General features: G+C 51.0%; 1 protein-coding gene across 1 annotated transcript in view; it reads left to right on the forward strand.

The window, feature by feature from the left end:
* Positions 1 to 6: 6 nt before the first annotated feature.
* LOC121344377 (oxysterol-binding protein 1-like) overlaps positions 7 to 18,979 on the forward strand; it is a 65,331-nt gene continuing 46,358 nt past the window's right edge. The window contains exons 1-2 of the mRNA XM_041420266.1: positions 7 to 310; positions 7,742 to 7,819. Coding sequence (XP_041276200.1) covers positions 45 to 310; positions 7,742 to 7,819 — 344 coding nt within the window. The 5' untranslated portion in view covers positions 7 to 44. The remainder of the gene's footprint in view (positions 311 to 7,741; positions 7,820 to 18,979) is intronic.

Genomic DNA, 18,979 nt, shown 5'->3' on the forward strand with positions numbered 1-18,979 from the left:
CCGCCCCGGGAGCGGCGGAGCCTCGGCCGGGCCCCGCGGGGTCTATGGGGAAGGCGGCCGCGCTCTGCGGCGGCGGCACCCGCGGGCTGGTCTCGCTCCTCAGCGCCGTCCCCTGCCTGGCCTGCCACGAGCTGCCGGCCATGAGCGCCGAGCCGGGCGGCCGCGGCGGCGGGGGCCCGGCGGGGGGACCGCCCGCCTCCCTCCCGGGCTCCGACACCTACAAGGGGTGGCTCTTCAAGTGGACCAACTACCTGAAGGGCTACCAGCGTCGCTGGTTCGTGCTCAGCAATGGGCTGCTCAGCTACTACAGGTACCGGGACCGGGGGGCCGGGCAGGGGCCGCCGGGAGGGGAGGACGGACCGCGGGGGCTGCGCTGTTGTACAGCGAAAATCGCCTCGTATTGCTCAGTCTGGGGTTTTTTTCCCTTTTAAAGCCAAACTCGGGCTCGGATTCTGCAGAGCCGCGGGGCCCCGGGAGGATGGAACGCCCTGGATCTCTCATCCTTCTCTCTCTCCATCCCTCCGCTGCTGGTGCAGCAGCTCCGGCTGCTACAGCTGCCCAAATCACAGCCTTCCATCCGAACGCCCCAAACCCTCCTCCCCTAGCTGTGGAACCTGCTCCTGCTGCTGCTGTACCCTGCCACAGCCTGCGGGTCCTTCCCCCAGCGGCGCCCGGGCTGCGGGCGCTGCGGTGGCGGTGGAAGGATGGCCTGGGATGCTGTGCTGGGAATGCTGGGCTGGGGAAGCCAGCCCCGGCTGGGGCTGCGCTCCTGGGGGACGGAAGGAAGCTCCGGCAGCTGTTCCGAGCCGTGCCTGGCTCCCGGCGCTGTCTGACGCTGGGTTTGTGCAGACGGGCTGTGGGCTCAGCGAGGAGCGTGTCAGACACCCCGAGGCTGCGAGGCTGAATCCAAAGCGGTGTCGTCTTTATAGCTTCTCTTGTGCTGCTTGTCTCACTGGGGTGGTGAAAATACAAATGTGGATGTTGGTGTTTTTATCCTCCAGGAAGGTGTCCCTGTGTATGGCAGAGGGTGGAAGGACAGGAGCTTTAAGGTCCCTTCCCACCCAGACCATTCAGGGATTCTGTGATTTGGACCATGTTTTTTCTTGTCACTTGAAACACAAGTGCTCTGTCACCCGCAGTGATGTGCAGCAAATGTTGGCTGTACTTCAGGACATGGAAACAATCCTAACTATTAGGGATGGTTAAGCTTTATAAAATAGTAGGTCTTTAAAGTGCCAAACCCCCTGAGACAGGAATTGTCTGTAAAGGTTATGCCAAAGCTGTTTTTCCTCCCGACATAAAGTTCATCAGCTGATTTCCTCTCAGCTCCAGCTGCTGACATGTAGCCTGAAGCAGATTGCAGAGCTCCAGCTCCCTGTCATATGTGACTATAAACTCTTCCAGCTCTAAGAGAGACCTGGAACCTGGGTCCTGGGGTCAGACTACAGCAGGTAACAGTGCAGAAGATAAATCATGTGTTTATCCACTTGGAGTTGTTGAAAACCCTCAAAGAACTTAAGCCAAACAACCTCCCCCAAAAAAATGTAATTACCTCTCAGTAATTCAGCTAATTTACTGTAATCCTTTCTGGAATGCCTTAACTCTTGCTCAAAAAGGCTTTTGGAGTTTAACATCCCATTTGTAACCATGTCAGAATATTATTTTTGCATGTTGATGCCAAGTCTGTCATGAGTGAACAAGTGGTTTTCTTCAACAATTATTTTAGATGGGAACAATCAGGTTTATTTTGAGACCATTTGATCTGTTTTAGGCTGAAACAACAAACAGAAACAGCCAAGGAAATTATTCTGAGCAGCATGTGAAGGAGTTGAAACTTTGTGAAGCTTTCAGGCAGGGCAGACCTTCAGCAGCTGCTTGGGGAAAAGGATGCTGGAGGATTTTGTGCTTCTTTTCATCTCTGGGCTTGATGACAACTGAATTAATTTGGTTGTGAGTCAGGAGTACAAAAATACAGTGCAGAACACGTGGTGAAGTCTGTCTTAAGTGGAGAAAAGCCTCCATGATACTCTTCAAAACCAGCGCTCTGAAATAGTGGCTGTGTCAGCTTGAATTGCTCATCTGGGAGCACTCCTGGGAGACAGTCTGGGGTAAAAACTGGCAGTTCTGTTTTGATAGGAATTCTAGCTCCATGACAGGAGCCAGGCAGGTGTCAGGCTGCTGCCTGTTCACTGAGAAAGAGCATATATCTGTATTTGTCTATCTGTATATGTTCTATAGAGGTCTCTGGCACTCTGAGAGTCATGGGTCCTGCTTTCTGCTGGCTCTTTGTGCTCATCCCAGCTTAATAGACCACAAGTCTCCTTTCCTGCCCTTGCTGTGTTCTTCTTGTGTTGTCACCTTTGTAGCTGCACAGCCCACCAGATTTAGCTGTGGCTGCTCAGGAGTAGCTTTGCAGAAACTTCATTTTGCTTGTCTGCTAAAATATCTGAACTGGGAAAGCTGCCCCGTGGTGCCCAGGCCGCCTCCTTGTGTGGATTGATTTCGTTCCAGGTTGAAGCTTTTTGTTCCATTTGGATTTCCTGCCTCTTGCTCTTTATCTTTAAACCCCAGCCTGTCAGGATTTTGGTTTGCAGAGTTGAGCTGCTGAAATCCCGGGTGTCCCCTTGGTGTCCCTGGAGCTGCTGGTGTGTGGGTGGGTGCTGTGCCATCCTTTGGAGCTGTTCTGAGGGATTTGCTGCAGCAGCCAAGTGCGATGCCTGTTTGCTGCCCAGTTGGTTTCACAGGGACAGTTTGCTGAATTAAAGCTTCTAATTACAATATTTTTCCCAAATGGAGCATTTAAAGCCTCCTGTAGCTTTGCTACATCGATGAAGACATCAGGTCTTGCTGCCAGGGAAACTTCATGTGCCTTTGCTTTGTATTCCCTGCTCTGAACCTGTGAAAAATAACAACTGCTGAGGAATTCTTGAGGGGTTCCTGCACAGTACTCTCCTCTGGAGGGATGTGTGTGGGTTTGGGAAGTTCCTAAATCCACAGCAATATGGTTGGACCATTTTTCTTGCCCTTGATTGGTCCTCCTAGGTTGTTTTTGACAAAGTTTTCTGGCTGATTCAGTGATGCCAGCGTGGGAAGGCAGTTTGGGGATGCAGGACTAGTCTGCTTGACTTGCTAATGATCCAAACTCTCTCTCTGAACTCCTCTTGCAGGCTGCCACTCAGATTTATCATTATCTATAATTAGCGGCTCTGTATGGGAGAATCTAATCACCTTGAACAGATAAGTGTTTTCAAGGAGATTAGAGAGGTTCTTCAGGTGAGTATTAATTCATCAAAGACTGGCGTTAGCTCATGTGACCATGGATGCTCCAAGAGTGTTGTGTACTCTCAGCAGCTCCTTGACCTTTCTTAGATTTCTGGGATGTGTTGGCTCCTCTGTGGGATGGGCTGGAGCTGGGTTCCTGGGGGTTGGGTGTCTGGAGAGCCTTCAGCAGTGCTTCGTGTGGGCACAGGGTGTAATGATGAAAGCAGTGACAAATGGAGAGGGGAAAACCATGTTATTGTTGGGATGGGAAAGGCTTCTCCATCAAGCAGCATTAACTCCCCTCTTAGAGCAGTGATGGGTGCCTGGGGCACTTTAGCTGTCTTGTCTGGGTCATCCTGCAGCTCATTCCCTGGAAAAGCCGTATTTCACAAAGCAGTATTCTTCACCAGCTCTGTTTATCCAGCAGTTAACTCTTAGTTGGCATCATGAGGGATTGAGCACAACCCAGAGGTTTTTTTCCCTGTTTCTTGTGCTGAGACTCCACTGAAAGCTCAGGCGGAGAGTTCAAGAAAGAGCTTGAAAACCACTGCTGAGGGTAGAGATGTGGGGGGTTGAGGGAGCCCAGGAGGGACCTCTGGGACCTCTGATCCAAGTGTTCCCCCAGCACTGCCAAGGCCGCCACTGAGCCATGTTCCCAAGTGCTACATCCACGTGGCCTTTACATCCCTCCGTGCATGGGAACTCCAGCACTGCCCTGGGCAGCTGTGCCACCCTGACTACCCTTTCCATACAGGAATTTTCCCAATATCCAACCTGAGCCTACCCTGGCCCAGCCTGAAGGTGTTCCCTCTCCTCCTGTCCCTGTTCCCTGGGAGCACAGCTTGACTCCCCCGCTTGGCTGTCCCCTCCTGTCAGGGGGTTGTGCAGACGCAGAAGGTTGAGCCCCCGTTGGGCCCCTCCATCTCCCTCAGCCGCCTCTCATCACACTTGTGCTCTGAAATCTCCGAGGTGTGAGCTTGCAGAGCCTCTCCAGGCCCCTCTGCCAGTGCTGGACCACCCTTGGAGGGGAAAACTTTTCCTTCGGTTTAGCTTGTACATGATAGAGTGAGGCAACATGCTCTCCTGGAATGATTTTTGTGACACCCTGTCCCTGTGCAGACAAGTCCTGGAGTGTTTGTGTCTCTTTGGGTGCTGGAGCGTGCAGGTTTCCAGGGCAGCTCTGCAGCTCCTGATGACTTTGAGTTACTTGTTTTTAAACAGTGATGAATAATTGGTGTTCCCAGTCAGCTTGTTTTCCCATGGCACTCTCTGGATCCATATGGTGCTTTGCTGTTGTTCCTTGTTATTTGCCCATTCTGGAGGCAGCTCCTTGCTGTGCTTTGTCCCTTTGTCCCTGTGCTGCCACAGCTCCCTGGGGACACTGCATGTCCACATGACACTTGAGGGGTGCTGTGGGGTGGGGGGAACGATGCTCTTTGGGCTGCTGGTTCCAGGCTGGGTTGCTCTGCTCCCAGTTGGTGCTGTGGGGGAGGTCGGGCTCATTTCAGTCCAAACAGCAACTGCTGCTGACTCTGCAGGAGGGCATGAGACAGGGATCTTATCCTTAGGGATGTTTCCACCATGGCTTGGTAATTAGTGCTGGCTGAGGGGATTTACAGCTGTTGCCTGGTTCTGTTTGCTGGTTGCAAACTGTGACGAGCCATGAACCATCTTTCTCCTTTCTTTCTGTACATATAATCTTAATTTGGCTAGATGGGGTGGATGTCATCCCTCATCCCATCCCTGCAAGTGTTCCAGGCAAGCTGGACAGGGCTTGGAGCAGCCTGGTCTTGTGGATGGTGTCCCTGCCCACGGCACGGGGGTAGAACCTTTAAGATCCTTTCCCACCCAAACCATTCCGTGGTTCTGTACTGGCCAAATACTTAATTTGATGTAATTGTAGAAGAAATAACTGGTTTGTTCTTGTGCAGAGCTAAACTTTGAGGGGGCAGAGCACTCTGGGTTTGTGTGGAAGTACAGCAGCCTGTGCTGCTGTTTTGATGTTGGTCAGGTGGGGATCCCTCAGGCAGCTTGGCTCCCACGGCAGTTTTCCCTCCTGGAGCTGTTGGCAGGTATGGAGGGTGTTTATGGGCTCAGCTGCCTGGCTCCTTACCTGAGCGAGGTGCCTTTTACCCCTTTCTGGTGTGCTCTGGTCCAGCTTCCATTGCTGGAGCACACACTGGTGTAGTTCTGCTCTGCTGTCCCAGGCAGGGGGTCACTGTACATCTTTCCCACACAGTGCTGGAGCTCCCTCAGCTCTGCTGGAGTGGGACAGCAGAGGCTGTGCTGAGCTTTAGGAGCAGAGGTTGGCATGGACTGGCTCCTGCTCCAGGATATCCACGGGTATGCTCAGCCCTGGAAAACCCTTGCCAGCCCCTGGTCCGACTGCTGTCATGTTGCTCCAGGAGCAGGACGGCTGTCCTTTGCCTGCAGAGGTGACTGGCATCACCTGCCTCTTCCTGCAGCTCCCCTGCCTGTCTTTTTCCAGGGAAATATGTATTCAGCTCTGACTTGGCTTGCTCCAATTACAGGTTTAAGTTGGTGCTTGTATGGTCTGTCATCCTCTGTACCCACAGTGAGTCACTGGGGAAGGAGCTGATCCTTTTTGTCAGGAGTATTGTGAGGAACCTGCTGTGCTTTTTCATGCAGTATCCCTTGTATCCTGCCTCATTTTCCCCTGAAAAGAAGTTTCCAATCAGGGCAATGTGTTCTGAACTCACCTCTGTATGACCATGATGTTTATTATCTGTAGGTTGGGTTATGCCGCAGCACATCAGACTACTAAGCTTTTCTGTATTTTGTGCTTGTGTATCAGTTGTTGTAGCTGGGTAACTCAGCCTGGTAATTTTAGCTGCCTTAAGTGTTATCAGTGATATCAGAGCCCTCTGCTCCCTGTGGGTCTGTTCAGCTGATGACCAACAGCTCAGGTTGTCACCCTGAAATGTGAGTTGTCTCAGCCTGCTATCAGGAGGGCAGGCAGCATCCTGGAGATTTATCCCTAAATAAGATAGTGCTTCCAAACCTGAGCTAGCTGGAGGTGTTAAATATCCCTTCAGGTCCTTATTATACTGTTCAATTATTGTAGCAGTTCCTATAGCACCGTGGCAGGGATCTTTCTACACTTTGCATCAGCCTTTGTTTGGTTTCGATCAAAAAGCTTGTTTAATAATTAATGACACAATATTCCCGTGTCTGCCAGCTGCAGGCTGGGCTGGAGGAGAGCAGAGCTGGATGTGAGTGTGGTGCTGGGCAGTGGTGCTGACTCACAGCCCTGTGTGCAGGGCTGGTGCTGAGCTTCGGGCTGCGAAGGATCAACGCTGCAATTAAACATGCAGATGGAAGCGTGGGACTGCGTGTCAGTGGAGCTCTGCCATGAAAGCAGAACAAATGGGAGCAAATCTCCTCTTTGGTCCCCTTCCAGGCACTTGGGATTCGCTTCCCCCTCTGCAAGCCAGGGCTCCTGGCAGGGCTGTGCTGTCCCCAGGTGATGCTGCTCCTCGCTGTGAGCGTCGCTGCGGGCGTGGGGCTGCTCACGGGTCACATTGTGACCCAGCACTGATGGAGCTGCTGCTCTGTCAGCACTGTTGACTGTGGCCAAACTCATTGGCACCTCTGTTTTCCCTGCCCTTCCTTTCACACCAAGCTGTGTTAGTATCCACTTTCCTTGCTTTTTTTTATTTTTATCTAACTCTTCAAGGCTATTTCTGCTTTGAATCATGACTGGATAGATGTGTGTCCCTGCAGTGACTCAGGGGGAGGTGCTTCACTCCCTAAAAATAGTCTTAATCCTCCAAATCTTTCTGGATGAGAGCACTGGCTGGGCACGCGTGGCTGTTTAAATCAGCTTCTGCAATGCATGTGGGGGTAAATATGGTGAAGTGGGAGTCAGTGCCTTTTCCTTCTTCAACACAAAGCAGTGATTCTTAATCTGTTATTAATAGCTAGAGCAGGTTTCTTTTAGGAAGTTTATAAGAAACAGAGCAGGAAAATGTTGTCCTTGAGGCCTGCTGGTTGTATATTGCTGTCGTGGGTAAGATCGCCTCACTTCAGGCTAGTTGGTTGGCACAGACACCTAAACATTGTGACTGGGTGGGCTCTCAGAAACAGTGAACTCTCCTTCCCATGGCACAGCCATGGATGTGACAGCAGGGCTGAGTAGCCTGGATGGGAGCAAAGCTCCTTTGGGGAGTCACGGGGCCTCCTGGTGCTGGTGATGTTGAGGTCCATGGCTTGATTTCCTCAGGGATGCTCCCAGAGACTGGGTCTGTGTGTGCTGTGTTCCAGCCGTGCCGTGTTGCTGTTCCCAGCTGACTTGGTGCTTTGTGCCTGTCACTCACCCCAGCACAGAATTAGAGTATTTGTCACAGCAGCAAATATCCATGGCAACTAATTCCCTAGCTCTGGAAATCTTCATGATTTTTTGAAGTTTCTTTTTTCCTGTGAAATGCACAGGGGTGGTTCCACAAACTTTTTTTTTCAGGTCTTCTGCAACTGTCAGGAGTGGTGGCTCTTCTTGGAAGCGCTTGAAAAATACACCGGTCCCAGTTCGGAAGATGGGGTGAGTTTGGGTGGATTTGGCTGGAGCATGGACATGGATGACTGGGATGTGTTCATGGCAGTGGGACACAGACATACCCCTCCTCTCCAGGACTATGCAGGAGTGGAGACCACAAGATTAAAGAAGCAGATTTTTGTCGTTGAGGTGTGGAGACGTTGCGCAGCAGGTGGGGATGGCAGCTGTGCCCACAGCTCGTGAGGAGTCAATGAAGTTGTGTCAGGGGAATTTTAGGTTGGATTTTAGAAAAAGATTCTTCCCCCAGAGGGTACTGGCACTGCCCAGGCTCCCCAGGGAATGGGCACGGCCCCGAGGCTGCCAGAGCTCCAGGAGCCTTTGGACAGCACTGCCAGGGATGGACAGGGTGGGGTTGTTGGGGGTCTGGGCAGGGACAGGAGCTGGATTGGGTGATCCTTGTGGGTTCCTTCCAGCTCGGGAGATTCTATGATTCTGTGTTAAGTTTCAGCCTTTGGTTTGAAGCCCTTTTTGGAGGGCTCTGTCCAGGAACGCTTGGGTGGTGCGATTCTGTGACTCTGTGTTAAGTTTCAGCCTTTGGTTTGAAGCCCTTTTTGGAGGGCTCTGTCCAGGAACGCTTGGGTGGTGCCTGGTGTCAGCGCTGTGTTCTCCAGCAGCCCCGTCCTGTGTTCTTGGAAGACTTGAGACCTTCCATCTTATCTGTTTCCAAGCCTGCATGTTCCTGTGACTGATGCTGCGTGCTGTTAATCCGCCGTTTATTATTCCCAAGTTGCCAATGTGGTGTTTCCCAGCAGGGCTTCTGGAGCAGAAGGCACTGCAGGTTTATAGTGTGTGGTCAGGTGGAACTACTCTATGGCTTTATTTTATCCCAGCAGAGTTTTCCACTCCTTGTCAACTGGGTCTCTGTGGTCTGTGCTGGGGAGAGTCTGCTTGAGGCTCCCTGACTTTGCATCTCTGCTGGGATGGAATTTTTATAAGCAGGAGGAAAAGAGTGCTCAAACTGAAAGTCTTTTTGTGATGGTACAAAGGTGACAATCATCTTAATAGTGCATAATTTACATTTGGCACACAGGACACACGGTCAGCTCCCACTTGGAATTGTACACAGCATGCAGGGCTCCCTTTGGGAGCTGGGGTGGTGGTGGTGCTGTGATTAGCTGTATCCTCTCAGGTATTGATTAGGAGTATGTATAATTTGATTGGGTTTTGGTAGTGTGATAAGATCACAGTTCATTAGTTGCAGTATTTGCTGTGTAATGTGGTTATTAATGGGTGAGTGCCCTTGCAGCCCAGCTGTGGGTGATGCCAAGTGGAGCAGAGAGGTCACAGGTCTGGATTTCAGAGGGACTGTGACAGGCTGGAGAGCTGGCTGATGGGAACCCCGTGACGCTCAGCAGAGGCATTGCTGCTTGAAGCAGCTTTGCAGAGGAGCCCCTGGCGACAGAAAGGTGACCAGGAGTGACCAGAGCTCAGTGGTGGCTTTGGCTGTGTTAGCTGAAGTGTTGAGGGAAGAGACCATCCCCTCTTCTCAGCAGAGGCGTGTCCTGGGGTGCCCTGTCTGGGCCATCAGTCTGGTTTGGGGCCTGCCAGGATGAGGCTGGAGCAGAGGAGACAGGGAGACCCACAGCTCCGTGGTGGAGGGTGTGAGGGGGGACAGAACCTGGCTCTGCTCCTGGCAGGGTGAGGCACAGGGCTGGGAGAGCACATGGGAAATCCTGCATGGACACATGGAAGCATGTTGGCTTGGGAGTGAGGACTGAATACTGGGACAGGGATCTGGAGAGATGCAGGGAATTCATGACTGTTCCAGCCGTGTATGGCCAGGGTCCTGAGCAGCCTTGTGTGGAGGCAGATGCTCAGAGCAGGAGACTGGACCTGAGGCCTACTGAGGTGCCTGCCAGACACATTTCATGAACCATTCTATGATTCTTTCTGTCATTTTTTGTGAGTTTGCCTTCAGCTCTCTGGATGCTGATGCGGGATGAGGAAAAGCCATGTCCTGTCTATGGCTTGTCCTGTCAGTGCCAGGGGAGCCCTGGTGATTCCTGTGTCTGAACCCTTCAGGCTGTTTCACAGGCCATCCTGCACTTCCATGGCACTCTGAATTGGTGGAGGAGCTGCCTGACACTGGGACAGCCTGAGGATTGCCAAGCCAAATTTATGGGATTATCTCTGCTTTACTCCTGTATCAGACTTTTATCTGTTAAAGCTTATTATAAGTACAGTGTTTTGCTGCAACACTTGGGGGGAGGCAAAGACCCAGTGGTATTTCTGATCTTTTTAGGAGTGGGATTGGCTTAGGAGCTGATGGACAGGAATTTTCCTATTTTTTTTCACTGTGCAGTCTCTGGGATGTCCCAGCTGGGTGCTGCCTGGGAGCTGTTTTCCCAGGAACCTGCATTTTTTTGTGGGTAAACATTGAGTATGCACTGGTTGAGGCATCTGCCTCTCCCTCTCTGTCCCCTTCCTTTTCACCACCAGGAAAGAAGTAAAAATTTCTGCTTCAAAGTGGAAAAACCTATGCATGCAAGCTCCTTGGAAATGTAGTTTTAAAACTGAAAGTTGACTTGTAGAGGTGTGGAAATTTGTGCTTTGTTGCTCTGTAACAGGCCTCCTTACAGCTGCAGACATCCAGCCTGGAATTGTCACTTGTAAGTACCTTGAGAGGCTGCAGCTCTGTATCTCAGCACAGATAAGGTCTGTAATTACTTGATTGGATTGAATTCTGCTGCACAACTACAGCCCTAAGGTGCCTTTGCAGTGCAGGAATGAAACCTCTGGCTGCTCATAGCTGATATTCCCCATTATTGGAATATTGTAGCTTAATTTTAGCACAAAGCACATGCTGTGAGAACAGGATTGATCCAATCATGATTTGTACAACTGATTTCCAAGTGCACAACACCTGAACAGGCTTAGGGGTTGTGAGAGTCACATTCTGCAGGCAGTGGAGGCTGAGAGCTTTATGGAGGAATCCCTGTGGATGCTGCAGGGAGGCAGTGACGCATTGGAGGCAGCAGTGGGATCGTGGTGAGGAGCTTCTGCAGTGCCAGGCCTGGGCTGTCACGGGGTCAGGCTGGGGCAGGGGGGGGAACAAAATCTTTAATTATGGAATCATGAGATGGCCTGGGTGGGAAAGGACCTTAAAAGCCATCCAGTGCCACCCCTGCCATGGGCAGGGACACCTTCTCCTGTCCCAGGTTGCTCCAAGCCCCAGTGTCCAGCCTGGCCTTGGGCACTGCCAGGGATCCAGGGGCAGCCACAGCTGCTCTGGGCACCCTGTGCCAGGGCCTGCCCACCCTGCCAGGGAACAATTCCTAATTCCCAATATCCCATCCATCCCTGCCCTCTGGCAGTGGGAAGCCATTCCCTGCATCCTGTCCCTCCATTCCTTGTCCCCAGTCCCTCTCCATCTCTCTTGTACCCCCTTTAGGCCCTGGAAAGGGCTCTGAGCTCTCACTGGACCCTTCTGTCCTCCAGGCTGAACAATCCTAATTCTTTCAGCTATAATGTAGTGAGTTTAATGTTGGCAGGTTGGTCCAAGGTATTTACCTGAAGATCCACAATTTCTGTAGTTTTAGGAAGGACGAATTTGTAAAGTAGCTAAAACACCAATATTAAGTCAGACATTACCCTGAAGTTAGGCATTCTTATGGGTACAGAGGGAATTAGAGTTTTCTGTTTGTAAAGGAAATAAATAGTGAGCCCTTTGTCCCATGGGGCAGGTACACAAACTCCATTATGTGTAGCTTTAGCATTAGGTGTAGCTTTAATTTCCAAGTTCAAAATATATTATTGCCATTCTACCATATAATAGAACATTATACCATTAGGTGTAGTCTTAATTTACAAATTGGTTTATTTATGGAACTGCTGGTTTGATGTAAACACAGCAGAGGCAGTTGGGATGTGCCTGTGTGGGATTAGTGCAGTCCTGTGATGGCAGTTTGTGGGGCCCATCCTGCTGCTGCACCTTTATCCCTTAACAGGACCTCATGAGAAGTGTTTGTGCCATGCCAGGTCTCTATAAAAAGAATCTGCTCCCATGTGCAAGTGTTGGAGTCAGAACAGCTTAGCTTAAGTGAGCCTGGATGTGATGTGATCCTGCTCCCTCACTTGGGAAAAGGGCATTGTGCTGCTTTTCACTGCTCTGTGCTCCTTCATATCACAGAGTTGTGGAATATCCTGACTTGGAAGGCACCCACAAGGATTATCCAAGTCCAGCTCCTGGAATATGTTCCTATGGTAGAATTCCCTTCAGTGGCCTGGCTTCTGTCCCCTCTTACACCATATTTAAGAATCTAGATACAACATTGAAGGTTTAAACCAGCTTTTTTTTTTTTCCTGCAGAAGATTAAAGAAATAAAATTGGATAGAGAAGGTTAAAAAAAAAGAGTTTTCATTTTTGGTGGATCCTGGGAAGTAAGGAGGAGGATGGTAACAGCTTTATTTGTCCCCTGCATTAAGTCCTGCTCGGGAAACCAGCTGAGCACTGGGCTCTGTTCCTCTGCAGCTCAGTTGGCCTCTTCCTTCTCTCTTGGGACACTTCCCGTGTCCTCCCTTGTGTGCCTTGGGCTCCTTTGGTGCAGTCCTTCCAGCTGCTGAACCTGCCAGGGTGACACCCCCCAGGGCTGGGGGTCCTGCTGGACACGCCGTGAGCCACTTCTTGGAGGCATTCAGGGAGAACATGGATGCAGAGAGTGGCTTCTAGGCCAAGACTGGCCTTTTATCTGTTCAAAAATTTGTATAAATAGGTACTCCTCACCATGTGGGAGTTCAGAACTGGAGAGCAGCATTCATCTCCCTGCTGTTGGCTGGAGAAGATGAAAAGCTCTGGAAAAGCCCTGGATTGCTGGATTGCTTGTGGTGCTGGCTGCACTTGTGGCGTTTGTTTGTTGTCTCACACCTTGCTGGGAGTGTGGATCACGGCACGGATCCTGCTGGCACGCGTGGCACGTGTCTCTGCTTCTCCTGTTTTCCCTATTTTCCTGCACTGGCAAAGCACCCAGGCTGTGTGTGGTACCTCTGCTGGCCTGCTCGGGTGGGGTTTGTCCTGAAGAGCAGCCAGAGCCCTGCATTCTGTCCCAGCAGTCTGGTTTTCGGTGTTGGAGAGGCGGGGGGAGGTGTCCTGGGGAAGGGAGCATTGCATGCGGCTCCACGGAAATGAAAGATGCTGAGGGCTAAAAATAAACCATTCCCAGCCCTGTCCCTGTGACAGGAACTGCTGGACACAAGCTCTTGGAGACGAAGGCTTTTCATGTCCTTTATGAAGCACCAGGGCCTGGGCTGCAGTGGGATTTTGGGACCTGCTGGCACAACCCTGCTGCTTCCCAGGAGCCTGAGCAGCTGAGGGGCTTGTGGAGTTGTCTGGCTAAGCAGTGTGTAAAATTGGGGTTTTTCTCATGGAAAAACTACAGCTAAAGGGGCTCCAAAAGAGCTGGAGAGGGAGTTCAGACAGGAGCCTGGAGTGACGGGACAAGAGGGAATGGCTTAAAGCTGCAAGAGAGTATAGGGTGCCCTGAGCAACTCTGGCTGCCCCTGGGTCCCTGGGAGTGTTCCAGGCCAGGTTGGACAGGGCTTGGAGCACCCTGGGGTAGTGAAAGATGACACTGTCCATGGCAGAGAGTGGAATTGGATGGGCTTTAAGGTCCCTTTCAATCCATTCCATGATTATGTGGATTGCTTGTTTGCTTTGTGTGTACAGCAGGAGCCCCTTGGCTTCCCAGAGTGGCTGCTGGAATGGGAAGGAGTGACTTTGGATGAAGTGCTGGTGCTGCTTTTGTGGATGTGAACCTTTCCTGCGTGGAGCAGAGGGGTGGGATGGCAGACGGGTGTTGTGGGAGGTGTGAAGGTGATGGCTGGGCTTGGCTGCAGCCAGGGCAGCCCAGAGGGGTGAGAGTGAAGGGCAGGACTAGGATTGTGCTGAAACAACTGAAATGTTTCTGTATTAAAACCTCTGAGCATTTATTGCACCACACAACTTGTCTTGCAACACTGTGCACTGAAATAACACAGAAAGTCTGGTCTGAGCAGTTGGGAAATCGGCTGAAAGCTGCAACTCATCCTTGTCTACGTGTGAGAGCTGTCCCTTGTGGAGGTCAATGACTTTGCCTTCCTTCTTGGCTGTTCCTGGTAATCCACAGTCAATATCTGGAGGGTTTTTGCAGAAAAAGTGCAGCCTTGACCACTGATCCCAGAGCATGTCTTGGATTAGAGATTTATGGAATGGTTTAGATTGGAAGGGAGTTGATACAGCATCTTGTCCACCCCTGCTGTGGGCAGGGACACCTTCCACTGTCCCAGGCTACTCCAAGCACCAATGTCTAGCCTGGCCTTGGGCACTGCCAGGGATGCAGGGGCAGCCACAGCTGCTCTGGGCACTCCGTGCCAAGGCCTGCCCACCCTCCAGGAAACAATTCCTTCCCAATATCCCATCCATCCCTGCCCTCTGGCAGAGGGAAGCCATTCCCCCTTGTCCTGGCACTGAGACTCAGTGCAGAAGGATGTTGGGTCTCACAGTGAAGCAGCTGGGATGTGCCAGGCCTGTCCCCAAGTTGCTGGCCAAAGTCACTTGGGCACCTGCAGGATTTGATCCAAAAGCACCTTCAAGTCCCAGTCATGGCCCAGTAAGTGGTTAACTCTTGATTTCTGTTTAAAATAAAGCTCTTGGCATCTCCAGCATCTGGAATGCCAGCTGCCAACATTTTTTATTTTATGGGTGGTGTTGTAAGGGATGGGAAAGGTCTTGCACTGTGCCTCAATGCCCCTTGCACTCACACTGCTGACATGGTTTGCTGTGCTTGCTTGCATTTCGCTCTGTTTCCTCAGTTCTTACAGGAAACCTGCTCTTCCTGGGATTCCTGACCTCCACACTCCTCAGGAATGTGTCGTGCAAGGATCAGCTGATGGTTTCCTGGGGAGTGGAGGTCATGGAAGCACCTTGTGTGCAGTAGTCAAGTTCATTCTCCCTCCTTCTGCTCTCAAGCAGTGATTTCCTGCCTGCTGGAATCTGTTCTGGAAGCAGGCAGCTGCCTCCACTGCCCCAGGGGTGACTGCTCCCAGAAGCAGGATATGCTGATTGTGGAGCTGAGCATGGTTTTATCACAGAAAAAACTTCTGGGTGGTCACAGGAGGCTGCAGAAGTTGCTGCTCTTGGGTGTTTGCCTTGAGCAGAGGCAGCTGCGTGTCCTGTTCAGGGAGAAGATGGAGCTGAAGGAACCTCTCTCCATGTCTGCACTGGACACACAGCTGGAACCTGCCTCCACATAAACCTGTAGCAAAGTGGTTGTTGAACTGAGGATTTCATAGTCAAGGGCTGAGAAGCAACAGTTCAGCTTTTAAATATGAAGTTCTATCTTTCTTCTCATGCCTTAAAATAGAGAAAAATATATATTTATGCAACCATGTGGGCTTTGCATCCAGATATCTATCCTCAAGGAATATTTCATCCAGAAGGTGATTCTGCATCTAGATATCTATCCTTAAGAAATATCTCATCCACACAGAGATCCTGGGCTAGAATTGAGCGTTATTTGAAAGCTGGCAAGAGGTCAGGAGTGTGATGATTTTAGAGTGATGTTTGAGGTCACAAACTGTATCTCATGTGCTGTCTTTGAGGGAAATTTATTTGGTACTGAAAACATAAACATTGATGGTAACTTCCAGAAAAGACAGATGCTTGCAGCATGGAAAAATTCTTGGAAGTGAGCTTTTCTACCCACCCTCAATTTCGGAAAGCTGGGATAACTCTTATGCTTGAAGCAAATACATCCCTAAAGTCTGTAGTCTGGGAAACCAGGATTTTTTAACCAGTCTGAATATTGTAAATGAGATAGGAATTGATGGGATAGGAAGAAAAATTGGGTTTTAATGTTGACTCTGTGTGCCCTGTGTGCTATTATGTCCTTGGCTGTGGTGGTGAGAAAAGATAAACATGAGTTGACTGTGGCTGATCTTTATGCTGATCATTTAACACAATTCCCAAGGGCTGAAGCACCAGTACAAACTTGAAAGCAGAGGCTGTAATGAGAAAAATGACTGCTTGAGGCTCTCAGTGTGTTTGTTTCTTGTGTAGTAAAGAGCATTTGTCAGATGAACCTTGTGTGTGGTCACTCCTTTTTCTTGCTTTGTACAAATGAGCCACTAAGCTCGTGAGTCAGGCCTGGCCCAGGTCTGGGATTATCCTGCTAGCTGTGGAGGTGATGAGATCTGGACCAGACCTTCCATCACTGATGTGATATCACTGATGTGATAAACTCAGCAGCAGCTGAAACTCTTGATGGGATTTTCCATCTCCGGATCTTTGGTATTTTTGTTTGGAAACTAAAGAAAACAAGTGACTGGGGGGCTTCCTCTGGTGTTTTTGGAAGCTGCATGCCCAGAGCCTGGCTCCTGCAGCCATTCCCAGCTCCGTGTGAAGAGCTGGCTCCTGCAGCCATTCCCAGCTCCGTGCTTGGATCCTGGCTTCTGCAGCCATTCCCAGTTCCGTGTTTGGATCCTGGCTCTTGCAGCCATTCCCAGCTCCGTGCTTGGATCCTGGCTCCTGCAGCCATTCCCAGCTCCGTGCTTGGATCCTGGCTCCATGTGCAGAGCCTGGCTCCTGCAGCCCTGCTCAGGGGCTTTGCTGAAGCTGCTGAGCTGGTGGTTTGGGTTGTGGGCTGTGAGGGACACCAGTGTCCCTGTGCTGGGTCAGCTGCAGGCCAGCTGCCACCAAGGACACTCTCTTAGAGTGTTTCCTTCTGGGCCTGTACTGAGATACTTTTCCCACGCTGAGTTCCTTTCGTTCTGCTCTGCAGGAAGGGAAGGAGTGAAAGCCTTTTTGGGGAGCTGCAGTGGCGTTGGGTGGAAGCGGGGCTGCCTGTGCCTGTGCCCTGCAGAGCTGGGGGATGGTGGAGCAGGTGAAGCCCCAACCAGTGCCTCCAGGAGCTTCTTGGGTGCCATGTTTGCAGGGTTGATATCCTTATCAGCCAGGGCCACACCGGCCTTTCCAGAGGTGCAGAGGAGATAGCACAGTGTGCTGGGAGGAGTGGGAGTGCTTGCTAGTAATTCTTTTAACATTAGGTTTTTTTGTTTTTTTTTTCATAAAAGGTCCAACACAAGGTGTCTTTGCCAACCATATCTGCTGATACCTGCACTATGACTTAGTTTATCTCCTGGCCACTGCTGAGGTGTCCTGGCAGAAAACCTGCACCATGCACACAAGAGAGGCAGAAATGTGGTATAAAAGGCAATCCCAGAGGTGTGCAGCAGGATGGGCTGACTTCAGAGTATCTTTGTATTTGGGGTGGGTGTCTTGTCAGTGGGAGTGCTGCAGAAACAGCATTGAGAAACAAGGGGAAGGGAACTGTGCCTTCTGCTGTGATTCTGATTTTGGCAGGGAAAGCATTTTGAGGCCTGAGTGCATTTTTGCAGGTTTTACACAGGTTTTGAGGAAATGAGCCCTTGTGCTTGGCACCCACCTCGGATATGTTGTACATTGGGAGGAGCTTGCTTTGTGCTCCTCAGCCACCCAAGCAGCTCAACCTCAATTTTGTTTAGTAAAAGAGGTGAGGGGTAGCCTGGGTGCTGTTTGCAGAGCCCTTTCAGCTTAGCTGTGGTGGTTTTCCTGCCCTGAGCACGTCTTACAGCCGTGCACTTTCCCAGCAGGGAGTGTTCTCATGGAACTGTCTCACACCGGAGGTGCTTCCAAGTAGGAAGCGCTGGCGTTGGCAAAGTGTCCCATCCTCGTGGGATGGAACCTTCCTAGCAGGCAGTGCCAGGTCCTGTACTGTTGCTCTGAGGGAATTTGTCTGACAAATTGCCTGTCCTGAGCTCCTCTGGAGTTTTTTTCCCCTCTCTGAAGCATAGAGGGACAAGGGCTGTTTGTGAACGGTCTGGAGCAGAAGGATCTTCCAGGTTCTTCCTTGTCCCTTTGCTGGGGTGGGTATACCAGCCGAATGAAAGTGGAAAGCCACTGAAGAAATGAGTGTGTCTTCCGTATTGCTGTGCTTATTGCTTGCTTACAGAAGAGCTGTATTGCCAAATCTTCCTTAAATCAGCGCTTGGGTGGTGTTGCTGAGGCTCTTTGGTGTTGGGTTCTTTGGTCCCAGTGTGGGCAGGGGTTTGTCCTGGAAACCAGCTTGGGAAGCTGCTGGATAGGTTGTGGGGAATATTCCCATGATCTGTGGAGGTGGTGAGTACCTGAGCTGCAGACATCCCTCTGGCTGGTGAGGGTTGCAGCCAGGATTGCAGCCAGGATTGCAGGCTTTCCCTTAGCCCTGATCATTCCCAGTCCATGCCCATCCTGACTGCAGCCAGTTGTAGATTAGTTGGCCTTTAAATAGATCTAAAATTGTGTGTTTTTACAGCAATCTCAGCCCAACACTTGCCCTGTGCTTCTTTGGGGTTGGTTTGTGCTTCCTTGGTTTTGGGGAAGGCAAAAAGAGGAAGCAAAGGGAAAATCTGAGCTGTTTGTCACATGGAGCTTGTGGTTTGTGAGAGCTCTGCTGAACCAGCTGTGGTGTGCTAAACTCACTGGGAAAATACCTCTGGAGCCACACGCCTCTGTCCCCGTGGGTATTTGAGTTCTGGGATTGCGTTGTCATAAACTCTCTTTTTCCTTGAACGCAGGGAGAGCAATAACCCCAAGAGGTTTGGTTTCAGTGTTCCGTGCCCTGACTTTAGGCATGTGAGCTCAAATTCAAGTGCTTTTGGGATTTATCATGCCTAAAAGGGAAACAGAGATTTCACTGGTTTTATACCCCCAAAAACTGAACAAATGACGTGGGAAATCTCAGCTTATTGGGAAATGTGCCTTGGAGCACTTGTGCAGGTGGGCTCGTTGTGTCTGATATTTCAAAGCTGGGGTGTAGGGTGGGGTGACAGGGAATTCAAACACCAGATGTGGGCATGGATGCTCTGGAAGAGGGAGCTGAGCCATGAGGGAGCTGTTGTCCAGCACGGGTGATGCCGGGAGGGAGTGGTGGCACAAGAGCCTTTTGTTGGCAGTGAGCAATGGGCAGTGCAACTCCTGTCCCTGCGCCCTGTGGGAAGGCTGTGGGGAATGGGAGGGCTCAGCCTAACCCAGGTGGCCGTGGTAGGCTCTGAATTCTGCATGGAAATCCTTGTGCTACATCCTGTGGGGAGAGCGGGCTGTGCTGCTCAGGCACAGCAGGGACTCAGGGCTGTGGCAAGCTCTCCTGTGCTGCC

The sequence above is a fragment of the Onychostruthus taczanowskii genome, unplaced genomic scaffold (genome assembly GCF_017590055.1).
Source record: "Onychostruthus taczanowskii isolate IOZ18803 unplaced genomic scaffold, ASM1759005v1 scaffold64, whole genome shotgun sequence".
NCBI lineage: Eukaryota > Metazoa > Chordata > Aves > Passeriformes > Passeridae > Onychostruthus > Onychostruthus taczanowskii.